The sequence below is a fragment of the Chiloscyllium punctatum genome, chromosome 38, assembly GCF_047496795.1.
Source record: "Chiloscyllium punctatum isolate Juve2018m chromosome 38, sChiPun1.3, whole genome shotgun sequence".
Taxonomy (NCBI): domain Eukaryota; kingdom Metazoa; phylum Chordata; class Chondrichthyes; order Orectolobiformes; family Hemiscylliidae; genus Chiloscyllium; species Chiloscyllium punctatum.
In genome coordinates this window covers 16,627,831-16,640,527 of record NC_092776.1, presented here as the reverse complement: position 1 = coordinate 16,640,527, position 12,697 = coordinate 16,627,831, and the positions used below count along the sequence as shown (strand labels likewise).

At 44.2% G+C, this 12,697-nt stretch overlaps 1 protein-coding gene across 3 annotated transcripts in view; it reads right to left on the bottom strand.

Moving 5' to 3' along the window:
• The window catches only part of slka (STE20-like kinase a), a 182,611-nt gene that overhangs the window by 66,108 nt on the left and 103,806 nt on the right, over positions 1-12,697 (bottom strand). For all 3 annotated transcript variants that reach the window (XM_072557283.1, XM_072557284.1, XM_072557285.1), the window contains exons 7-8: positions 5,106-5,187; positions 1,951-2,082 (exon numbers count right to left, since the gene is read on the bottom strand). In XM_072557283.1, coding sequence (XP_072413384.1) covers positions 1,951-2,082; positions 5,106-5,187 — 214 coding nt within the window. The remainder of the gene's footprint in view (positions 1-1,950; positions 2,083-5,105; positions 5,188-12,697) is intronic.

The following is a 12,697-nucleotide window of genomic DNA, read 5'->3' as shown; positions in this document are numbered from 1 at the left end:
TTTTTCAGACTGGAGGCCTGTGACCAGCAGTGTGCCACAAGGATTAATGCTGAGTCCACTGCTTTTAGTCATTTATATGAATAATTTGGATATCAATGTAGGAGGTATGGTTAGCGTTTTTACAGGTGCACCAAAGTTGGAGGTGTACTGGACAGCAAAGAAGGTGGGCAGCACGGTGGCATTGTGGTTAACACTGCTGCCTCACAACACCAAATATCTGGGTTCAATTCCTGCCTCAGGCAACTGTCTGTGTGGAGTTTGCACATTCTCCCAGTGTCTGCATGGGTTTCCTCCGGGTGCTCCGGTTTCCTCCCACAGTCCAAAAACGTGCAGGTTAGGTGAATTGGTCATGCTAAATTGCCCATAGAGTTAGGTGAAGAGGTAAATGTAGAGGAATGGGTCTGGGTGGTTTGCTCTTCGGAGGGTTGGTGTGGACTTGTTGGGCTGAAGGGCCTGTTACCACACTGTAATAATCTAATCTAAAAAAAAGGTTACCTGTGTACAATGGTATCTTGATCAGATGGGCCGATGGATCGAGGAGTAGCATTTGGAGTTTAATTTAGATAAATATGAGGTGCAAATCAGGTCAGGACTTATACACTTAATGGTAAGGTACTGGATAGTGTTGCTGAATAAAGAGACCTTGGATTGCAGGTTCATAGTTCCTTGAAAGTAGAGTCGCAAATAGATAGGATAGTGAAGGCAAAAGTTGGTATGCTTGCCCTTCTTGGTCAATGCATTGAGCATTAGAGTTGGGAGGTCATGTTGCAGTTGTACAGGACATTGCCGAACCAGTTTTTGGAATATTGTATGCAATTCTGGTCTCACTCCTACTAGAAGAATGTTGTGAAACTTAAAAGGGTTCAAAAAAGATCCACAAGGATTTTACCAGGTTTGAGCTATAGGGAGAGGCTGAATAGTCTAGGGCTAGCTTCCCCGGAACATCAGAGGCTGTGGGGTGGGCCTTTTAGGAGGTTTATAAACTCATGAGGGGCATAGATAGAGTGGAGGGTTCTTTTCCCTGGGGTGCAGGACTCAAAAACTCGAGGATACAGTTTAAGGGGAGAGGAAAGCGATTTAAACGGACCCAAGGGGCAACCTTTTCACAGAGGGTGGTATGTCACTGCAATGAGCTGCCAGACAAAGTGGAGAGGCTGGTACAATTACAACATTTAAAAGGCATCTGGATGGGTGTATTAATAGGAAAGATTTAGAGGGATATGGACCAAATGCTGGCAAATGAGATTAGATTACTTTAGGTACATCTGGTTGGCGTGAACGATTTGGACCAAAGGGTCGGTTTCCATGCTGTACATCTCTATGACTCTATTAACAATCTGTGATAAAGAATAAGGCAGCATTTGGTGAAACCTTTCAAAGCTCCAAGACAAACTCATGTCACCTTGATGAACAATATTGCAAAATGGCAAGTGGCTTAAGATCCAGGTCTTTTAACGAGTGAGCCTTTCAACTCTAATCAATGAAATAAGGAATCCTTTAAATTCATTATTGAAACCTTTTTCCTATATAGACTTGTCTAGCTTCCCCTTGAATTCATTTCTATTATTTGTTTCAACTACTCCCTGTGGTAATGGGTTATACATATTCACCACTGGGTAATGAACTTTCTTCTGAATTCCCTATGAGATTTTAATTAATAAATACTTCCCCACAACAAAGTGCTTTTTATTCCGATATTCAAAGGTCGATGACATTCAGGTTCCCACAAATTGAAGTACAAGGCCTGACAAATTGAAGTAAGTACCTTCTACCCAATTCAAGGTGATTCAAATCAAAGATTAAATGGGTGACTGTGCTTGAGAGTCGAAAAGGTGATCAATGTAAACCTATGGACACAAAACTGGAAAGCAAGTAACCTAACCATCACCTTACCAGCCAAACTTCTAAATTTTGTAATTTCTGCGCTGGCCTGGCATATCTGATACTCACTGCTGCATTTTCAGAATCCTCCTCCTCTTCATCCTCCTTGCTCTCTTCAATCTCTTCTGTTACCTCTGCCTTTGCTTCTGCAATCAACTCCCTCACTGGCTTATTGCTGTTAACATTCACCACAAATGGATGCTAGAAAGGGGAAAAAAAAACAGAGTTAGAAAAACAAAACTAACTTACACACAATAGGCCATGGTAATCCCAAATCTGTGACCACCAAGAAAAATACAGCAGAGTCCTGCACAACCACCTGCAAGAGCTCTTCCAAGCATCTCATTATCATAATTTGGAACTATATTGCCATTCCTTAACTGTCACTAAGTCAAAAGCCTGGAATTCCTTTCCTCCCAGCACCGTGTACCTACAACACACTGATTATAGCAGTTCAAAAAGATGACTCACCACCAGCTTCTCAAGGGTATTTAGGGATGGAAAATAAATGCTAGCCAAGACAGTGACACACACATGTAAATAATGGATCTAAAGAAAATCCCTCATGTCCTGAGCTACTGCCAGTCATCAGATGTGGATCCCAGATTTGGCTCCCCCTCTATGACTGTGATGTAACTGCATCAGGCAGCAGTAGAGCATTCATTGAGAAAGGAAAGAGATGTTGAGGCTCTACCATGTTCTTAAGGTCTCCAGCATCACTTCCACCAACTCAATTTAACCATGAACTGAAGCTGACCTGGAGCAAAATGGCCTATATTTCTACAGAGCTTAAGAAAACCCAAAAATCTGAAAAAACAGCCAGAAATGTAAATAGTCCTGGTGGAACATCATCCATATGAAAAATTAACTATTTCCTTCCACAGATGATGCCCAAACCTAAGTTTTTCCAGCCTTTTCTGGTTTTTTTTAAGAAATGCACAGTGGTCATCAGCATTGAACAGTTAGTATCTCAGGCAGGATTATTCTACTGATCCGGATCTTAAGTGGAGTGCTAATTTGTCTCTTCAGATGTTGCTGCATCTATCATAGAATTCTAGAATGCTCCATTTCAATTTCTTAAGTTTTTACCCTTTGCTGCAGATAATAAAATGAACAATAAGAGTTGGTTCTGAATTAGTATCAGAAATGGATTAATGGGGAATGTGACTGATTCTGGATCAGCACAGAGAAAAGGTGTAATGGAAAATACTATTAATTCTGGATTAGCATTGTGAAAAGGTTAATGAAGTGAAACAGGTTCAGAATCACTTGACTGAATTAAAGCTTACCTGCTGTCAAGACGCACTATTCGCTAAACACTATTGCTTGATGAGTACCTTACATGTTCTCAGCGCCAATGATCTGGAGCTCACAAAGTCTCTAACTCAGGGGTTCCCAAACAATGAAATTTTGGAGTCACAAAGGCCTTAATGGCAGTTATAGAACAATGAGACAGTTTAATTATACTATCGTTTCCCGTATACTCTGCGGCAAGATTCTGGCAGACACTGGCCTCCATTTTGGTGCCTTGAGTTCGATCCAGTGATAATCAGAAAGTAGAATTTGGGAGGAATGGAGTAAGTGGGAGGTTGGTGATGTTTGTTATAGATACCTCTATTTTATATTTCAGTTGGAATCCTAACTGTCTGTTCTCCAGGGTATATTTAGTTCACTACATACTTCTATGCTTAAGACAACACAAGTATTTTGAGGTGTAGTTTTACGACAAATACATGTATGCCATGACTCAATTTGTGTATAAAAGTTGCTGTACAACTGGAAATGTTCCCCCGCTCACCCACTCATTGATCTCTCCACCCCCTTCATAACTTTGGGATCGTGTAAATTCAAAAACACTAAAATGAGAACACAGTGGTAAAGCTGTGAAGCAGTATTTTAATGCAAATGTAGGTACACAAACAAGCATCGAACAAACAGCTCTGATTTATACTCACAGATGATTGGGGCATTAGGCCAAAACAGCAAAATCTGATAGACATGAAACTACTATTTTTCTTATGATCTTCGTACAAGAGAATGTAGACGCCACAAAGCAGCTCTGTGTTCCCTTCAGCTGTTTCTGTTTGAATTCTAAATCTGCAGACTCTGATGGGATATTCCAATATAGAAACCAGCTGTTGCACAGAATGAGTGGCCTATAAATTCTGACAGGTCAGTGAAGCTCCACCTGCACCCAGAACACTAGAGAATGCCTGGGCCTCTCCCGTCACTCCATGGGCTAATGCACTGTCCACCTGACACTGAACCACAAGAATCCGAAAAGACTGAAGTTCCATCCTTAGACTGAGCTGAATTAACTGACTGATATTCCTGAGTGGAGTGACTGGAAAAATTGACCAGGAATTTCAGTCTTCAAACATTACCTTGTGACAACTACAAGAAACTGCCTATCTTTACAGTTCAACTTAGGGCAGGATCAAACTCCAGTTCCATGCTGCTTTACTTGTGATCTGCTAATACTGAGATCTGAATCAAACTGACAGAGCAGACAGGACTCTAGAGATTTGAAGATACAGTGCAGCACTCCCTTAGTGTACCCTAGATTATTAGTGCAGCCAGCTTCTAGGAAAAGAGCATTGCTGACAAGAGCATCATTTATTGCTAAGGTCCAATTGTTTGAGAAGATGGTATAGCTTGAATTGCTATAATCCATTTGGTGCAGATAAAATCAGTGTCGACTTCTCTGTGATGGTTTTGATGTAACAGAGTGGCTTGAAAGAACTCGTCAGAGAGCATTTCAAAGTCAAGCACATTGCTGTGTATCTGGAGTTACATTTAGGCCTGCCTGAGTAAGGATGGTGGATTTCATTCTCTAATGAACGCTCGTGAAGCAGGTGGGGCTTTTTAAAATGGTAGTTTCACCGAACCATTATTTAGTTTTTTTATGACAGATTTATGAATTAATTGAATTTAAATACCATGCTGATGGGAACTGAACACGTCTCTGAAGGATTATTTCCAAGCCTCTGGGTCACCAATGCAGTAACAATATTATAAATGTTAACAGTTCCATTTGCAAAAGTCAGTTATCTTTGTAATTTGGACTGCTCACAGTTAGATCTTCAATTGTCACAGCTGTATATTACAATCAGGACGAATGACAATAACATCTTAATATTGTTCGGATCAGTATCCCCTGGTGCATGTCAAAATGTGAAGCTGTTTCCCATTCAGTATTTGTCAAGCACTGATTACATACTCACCTGTAGCAACTGCTGGGATGACCACCTCACCTCAACATTCTTCTCCAATGCCTTTTTCAGGAAATCACTGAACTCAGGAGACCTACACAAAGAAACAGCAGTCACTAGATGGTACGAAAGAACTTTATGAACACCTCATCATAACTATCAACATGGTGGTATGCACAGTGAGATCCCATGAACTGCAATGAAACAAACTTTCATAAAAGGCATGAAATGCAGGGATTAGAAATGGAAAACAACTGCAAAAATCAGTCAGCAACTGGTGCCCAGCTCTGATGAAGAGTTACACACAACGCGTGAATTTTGGCTGTTAGGCTCAGCCAAAATCATCACAGAAGTCAACATTGAAGTTATTAGTAGCACAGGAGGGCATTGGACTATTGTGTCCACACAATAACAGATCAGACAAGATGCCTGATGTATGAATGCTTATACTTATAGAGGTGTAATTTTAAAGATCCAACATATGAACATTTCCTGTACTAATGAATGTCTACTTTCTATTCTCTTCATTGTGTTCTGATTTGTATACAAATGACTTGCAAACAGACTCAAGAACAGAAACTGTTTGCAATAAAGGGATGGCCTGTACACAACTACACTACAAATGATGACCAACATGAAGGGAGTATCCAAAATGTGATTAGTTCTGAAGAGTGTGTGCAGGTGCTGGATTAGGGTAGACAAGGTCAGAAGTCATACGACACCAGATTATAGTCCAACTAGTTTATTTGATATCACAAGCTTTCAGAGTGCTGTCCCTTCTTCAGGTGAAGTCACCTGACAAAACAGGCAGCACTCTGAAAGCTTGAGATTTCAAGTAAACCTGTTGGACAATAACCTGGTGTCATATGACTGCTGACCTTCTGAAGGGTCACTAGACCTTAAATGTTGACTCTGCCTTCTGTCCACAGATGCTGCCAGACCTGCTGAGTTTTTCTGACAATTTCTGTTTTTGACATCTGTTTAAATGATGCAACTTAGCAATAGATATTCAACTTCCTATTCATCTTTCAATCGTGTCACAATCTCTTCAACATCCACCTGAGCAGGTAAAGGGAATGTCAGTTCATTCTAGTCAGCAGAGAAATCTTTCAATCATAGAGTCATACAGCATGGAAACAAACTCTTTGCTCCAACTCATCAATGCCAACCAGATATCCTGAACTAATCTAGTTTCACTTGCCAGCATTTGGCCCGTATCTACCTAAACCCTTCCTATTCATATATCTATCCAGATGTTCTGATCGTATCAGCCTCCACCACTTCCTCTGGCAGCTCATTTCATACACGCACCAACTCTGCATTGAAAAGTTACCTTTCAGATCCTTTTTAAATCTTCCCCTCTCACCTTAAACCTATGTCCTCTAGTTTAGGACTTCTCCAACCCTTGGAAATAGACCTTGACTAAATTCATGCCATTCATGATTTTATAAACCTCTATAAGGACACCCCTTAGCCTCTGTTGCTCCAGGGGGAGAAGGTCCCAGCCTATTTAACTTTGCCCTATAACTCAAATCCTCCAGTCCCAGCAACATATTGGTCAATCTTTCCTGCACCCTCTCAAGCTTAACAACACTCTTTTTGTAGAAGAGCAACCAGAACTCTATGCAATATTCTAAAAGTGGCATCATCAATGTCTTGTACAGCCACATGACCTCCCTACTGTTATACTCAATACACTGACCGATGAAGGCAAGTGTGCCAAACAACTTCTTCACCACCCTGTCTACCTGCGACTTCACTTTCAAGGAACTATGCACCAACATTTCTGGGTCTGTTTGGTTACACTCCCCAAGGCTCTATCATTATCTGCAAGTCTTGCACTGGTTTGCTTTACCAAAATGCAACACCTCACATTCATCTAAATTAAATTCCATCTGCCACTCCTCAACCTACTGGCCTATCTGATCAAGGTCCCATTGTACTCTGACATAACCTTCGAGTGTCCACTAACCACCTCTTTTGATGTAATTTGCAAACTTATTATCTGCCTTTTATGTTCACATCCAAATCGTTATATGAATAACAAAAAACAAGGGACCAGCACCAGTACCTATGCCACACCGCTGGTCAGAGGCGTCCAGTACAAAAAGCAACCACCTACAACCACCTTCTGTCTGCTATCTTCAAGCCAATTTTGAATCCAATTGGCTAACTCCCTCTGGATTACATGCAGAGAAGTATTTAAATGCCGCCCTGCTACTGTCACCATTTCCCATTAGAAAGAAGTGTCCAACATAGGTTCTCGGATTTCTGACACCTGCCATTAGTGCTCTCCACTGGACAAATGATTAAGCTTGACAGATTTGGAGATCTTGCACCAGCCAATACACATTAAGCATTTCTCCTACAAGGAGGAATGATGCAATCTACAGAACTCCAAAAAAAAAGCATCATTATGGAGAGCTATACTCATCAGCATAATGCTATTTTGATAGGTGTAGTAAGGCAAAAAAAGAAAAAAGATCTGCTGGTAAATCCAGATTCATAGGTGGAAGCTTAGTGGCCTCACAGCCAGCCAGCTGGGTTCTGTTCATCACTGATGGTGGCAAAGGCATTTGTGCTCGTAGATGATTTGGATTGATAGCTGCAACCTCCAAGTTCTCCACTCAAAAGTCATCCTAAACTATGTGGTGAAGTTCTATCATAAGGTTTAAATCCATGGGCTTCTGATGTGTGGCTGACAAACCACCTGAGACAAGCTGCACCCATCTAGGCAAAATTCCATCACATTTCTGGCTTGTGCCTTGTAGATGGTGAACAGGCACTTAGGAAATAGGTAATGTAACCCAATGCAGTAATCCCCATTTGACCTTCACTTGTAGACATTCAATATTCTAGGTGTGGCCTCACCAAGGCCCTGTATAGTTGCAACACCACCAAGGCCCTGTATAGTTGCTCCTGTATGCAAATCCTCTCACAATGACAACCAACTTACCATTTGCCTTCTTTACTGCCTGCTGCACCTGCATGCTTACGTTCAGCAACTGACTGAATCAGCAAATCAGTAATATGTTTGCCAGCAAATGTTATAGAGTTATGAATAGATTCGCTCTTGTTGGATATGCCTGGCACATATGTAGCAAGTAAAGTTCATGCCTGGTCTTGGTCATGTTGTCTAGGTTTTTATGTGGATGGATACAGGACTCCAATGACCAATACCAGCTCCCTCTGAAATAGTTACAACTCTAACCAGCAGAAAAGTTTCCTGTTTCACAATTACTGTGGTTTTGCTGGGATTCCTTGATGATATCCATCCACATAAAAACCTAGACAACATGACCAAGACCAGGCATGAACTTAGTGACATGAACTTTACATGCTACATATGTGCCAGGCATATCCAACAAGAGAGAATCTATTGATGATATTCTTGGTCAAATGCAGCCTGGATGTTAAGAGTAGTCACTCACCTCATCTCTGGAATTTAGCTCTTTTGTCCATCTTTGGACCAAGATTGAGGTCACAAGTCAAGTGGCCATGGAGACACCCAAATTGAGCATCAGTGAGCAGGTTATTGCTTTGCAAGTGCTGCTTGGTTGCATTGTTAATGATCCTTTCCATTACCATGCTGATGATCAAGATTACACTGATAAGGCAGTAATTAACTTTATTGAATTTGTCCTGCATTTTGTGTGCAAGACAGAAGTCAGTATTTTTTCTACAGTCTGTCCTGCCTCAGCTGAGGGCCACACTCTCAGAATTGCAAAGGACCCACTCTGCACTACATCCTCAGGAGAATTCATACTCTCAACAAACAGTATTTCAACTCCATCTCAAAACATCAAAAACTAAGTACAACAACCTTTTATCTACCCACCTCCATAACCAGCACTCCTCAAACATTCCACTAGATTCCCCTGGCCTCTGGAACATGTTTGCCACCACTTCTGCCCCCACCAACGCCACTCACCTGCATTCTGCTGACACCCCCCCCCCCCCCACATATCCCACTGTCACCATCCCCGCACCCCAGAACCCGGAGGGGAACACCACCCCTGCTCATGACTCCAGCTGCATTCCCTCCACCACCACACCCATTCCAGTTACTGGCTCCACCCCTACTCCCAGCTCCCAGCCCTGCCGAGTTTTCACCATCCCTCCAGACCTCCCCCTCACTGAGGACGAACGATCAGTCCTCAGCAAAGGACTCACCTTCATCCCCCTCCATCCACGCATTTAATGCACGCTGTGACATCGAACACTTCTTCCGCCACCTTCGCCTCTGAGCTTACTTTCACAATCAGGACTCCTGCCCACCTTCAGAGGACCCCTTCGCCCGCCTCCGCGCTGGCCTATTACCTGCCCTCGACCTCTTCATTTCCAACTGCCGCTGGGACATTAACCGCCTCAACCTGTCGACCCCCCTCCCCCACTCCAACCTCTCACCCTCACAACGCGCAGCCCTCCAATCCCGACCTCACCATCAAGGCAGCAGATAAAGGTGGCGCAATGGTAGTCTGGAGCACTGACCTCTACACCGCTGAAGCTAAACACCAACTCGAGGACACCTTTTCCTACTGTCCCCTCGACCATGACCCCAGCCCCCATCACCAAACCATCATCACCCAGACCATACAGAACCTCCAACTCAGGAGATCTCCCACCCACAGCTTCGAACCTCATAGTCCGGGAACCCCGCACTGCCCAGTTCTACCTCCTTCCCAAGGTCCACAAGCCTGACCACCCTGACCGACCCCTTGTCTCTGCATGCTCCTGCCCCACTGAACTCATCTCTAACTACCGCGACATTGTCCTATCTCCCCGCTCCAGGAACTCCCCACATACATTCGAGACACCACCCACGCCCTCCACCTCCTCCAAGACTTCAGTTTCCCCAGCCCCCAACGCCTCATCTTCACCATGGATATACAATCCCTCTACACCTCACCCACCATGACCAAGGCCTCCAAGCCCTCCGTTTCTTCCTCTCCCGATGTCCCCAACAGTACCCTTCCACCAACACACTCATTCATTTGGCCGATATAGTCCTCACCCATAACAACTTCTCCTTCGAATCCTCCCACTTCCTCCAGGCCAAAGGGGTAGCCATGGGCACAAGTATAGGCCCCAGCTATACCTGTCTCTTTGTTGGCTAAGTAGATCAGTCGATCTTCCGTAATTACACCGGCACCATTCCCCACCTCTTCCTCCGCTACATTGATGACTGCATTGGCGCCACCTCGTGCTCCCGCGAGGAGGTTGAGCAATTCATCAACTTCACCAACGCATTCCACCCTGACCTCAAATTTACCTGGACCATCTCTGACACCTCCCTCCCCTTCCTAGACCTCTCCATCTCCATTAATGACGATCGACTTGATACCGACATTTTTTACAAACCCACCAACTCCCACAGCTACCTGGATTACACCTCTTCCCACCCCACCTCCCGCAAAAATGCCATCCCATATTCCCAATTCCTCCGCCTCCGCCGTATCTGCTCCCAGGAGGACCAGTTCCACCACAGAACACACCAGATGGCCTCCTTCTTTGCAGATCGCAATTTCCCTTCCCACGTGGTTAAAGATGCCCTCCTATACATCTCGTCCACGTCCCGCACCTCCGCCCTCAGGCCCCACCCCTCCAACCGTAACAGGGACAGAATGCCCCTGGTGCTTACCTTCCACCCTACCAACCTTCACATAAACCAAATCATCCGCTGACATTTCCGCCACCTCCAAACAGACCCCACCACCAGGGATATATTTCCCTCCCCACTCCTTTCTGCCTTCCGCAAAGACCATTCCCTCCGTGACTACCTGGTTAGGTCCACGCCCACCCCCCCTTCAACACACCCTCCCGTCCAAGCACCTTCCCTTGCCACCACAGGAATTGCAAAACCTGCGCCAACACCTCCTCCCTCACCTCCATCCAAGACCCTAAAGGAGCCTTCCACATCCAAAGTTTTACCTGCACATCCACCAATATCATTTATTGTATCTGTTGCTCCCGATGCAGTCTCCTCTGCATTGGGAAGACTGGATGCTTCCTAGCAGAGCATTTTAGGGAACATCTCCGGGACACCCGCACCAATCAACTACACCGCCCTGTGGCCCAACATTTCAACTCCCCCTCCCACTCTGCCGAGGACATGGAGGCCCTGGGCCTCCTTCACCGCTGCTCCCTCACCACCAGACATATGGAGGAAGAACGTCTCATCTTCCGCCTCGGAACACTTCAACCCCAAGGCATCAATGTGGACTTCAACAGTTTCCTCATTTCCCCTTCCCCCACCTCACCACAGTTCCAAACTTCCAGCTCAGCACTGTCCCCATGACTTGTCCGGACTTGTCCTACCTGCCTATCTTCTTTTCCACCTATCCACTCCACCCTCCTCCCTGACCTATCACCTTCATCCCCTCCCCCACTCACCTATTGTACTCTATGCTACTTTCTCCACACACCCACCCTCCTCTCAATTATTTCTCCATGCTTCAGGCTCTCTGCCTGTATTCCTGATGAAGGGCTTTTGCCCGTAACGTCGATTTTACTGCTCCTCGGATGCTGCCTGAACTGCTGTGCTCTTCCAGCACCACTAATCCAGAATTTCTTCTACATTGTCAGATACATGCCAGTTCTGAAACTATCGTGTAACAGCTCAGGTAGGGATGTGACTAGTTCTTAAATCTTCAGTGTTATTGCCAGGATGTGGTAAGGACGTATAGCCTTTGAATGTCCAGGGTCTTCAGCCATTTCGTGATTGCACATTGGTTGAACCAAATTGGTTGAAGACTTTGATGCTGGAGACTTCAGGTGGCGGCTGGAACTGATTATCCACTCAAATCTTCTGACTGAAGTTGAATTCAACACTTCAGCAACTTTTGCACGGTTGTGCTGGGCTCACTCATCATTGAAAATGGAGGTACTTGTGCAGCCACCTTCTCCTGCTAGTTACTTAACATCTACTGCCATTTATGGCTAAGTGTGGCAAAACTGCAGAGCTTAGATCTAATATGCCCAGTCTATTGCATACTCCTGTTTGACATATAAATAGTCCCATGTTGTAGCTTCACCAGTTTGAGATCTCATTTTTACTTATACCTGTTGCATCTCCTACATTCCCCACCAAACATTTCCAGGGCAGGTACAGCACAAAACCTGAAGGTTCCCACCTGAAGGTTAATCACAGATCATTCATTCTTCAATCATCCCCAACACCTCCATTAAAGCATGAGGAACAGTATTTCATCCGTCAATTAGACACTTTACAGCTTTTCAGACTCAATAGCAAATTTGACATGTTTTGGATCATTACCTATTGCTCCACTTTTTTTTTCAGGTTGCAGCTGTTGGTACTAATTCTGTTATTTCCACCGCACTTTTTCTGAACACATCTTTTGTTTAAAAGATGAAACAGAAGGGATGGAACAAGAGGTGGTGTATGAACATGATACCAGAGTAGTACAAGGAGAGTAGAACTGAACAGGATGGATTACTGTAATACTGTGTTCAAGAGAAGTGGACACTATTTAAGGATTTGAGTGCACAGATCTAATCTAATTACAGAGGAACCTCAATCATCTGAAGAACACGGACGGGGAGTATTTTGTTCAGGTAATCGAGTGCTGGATAAATCTATGCCG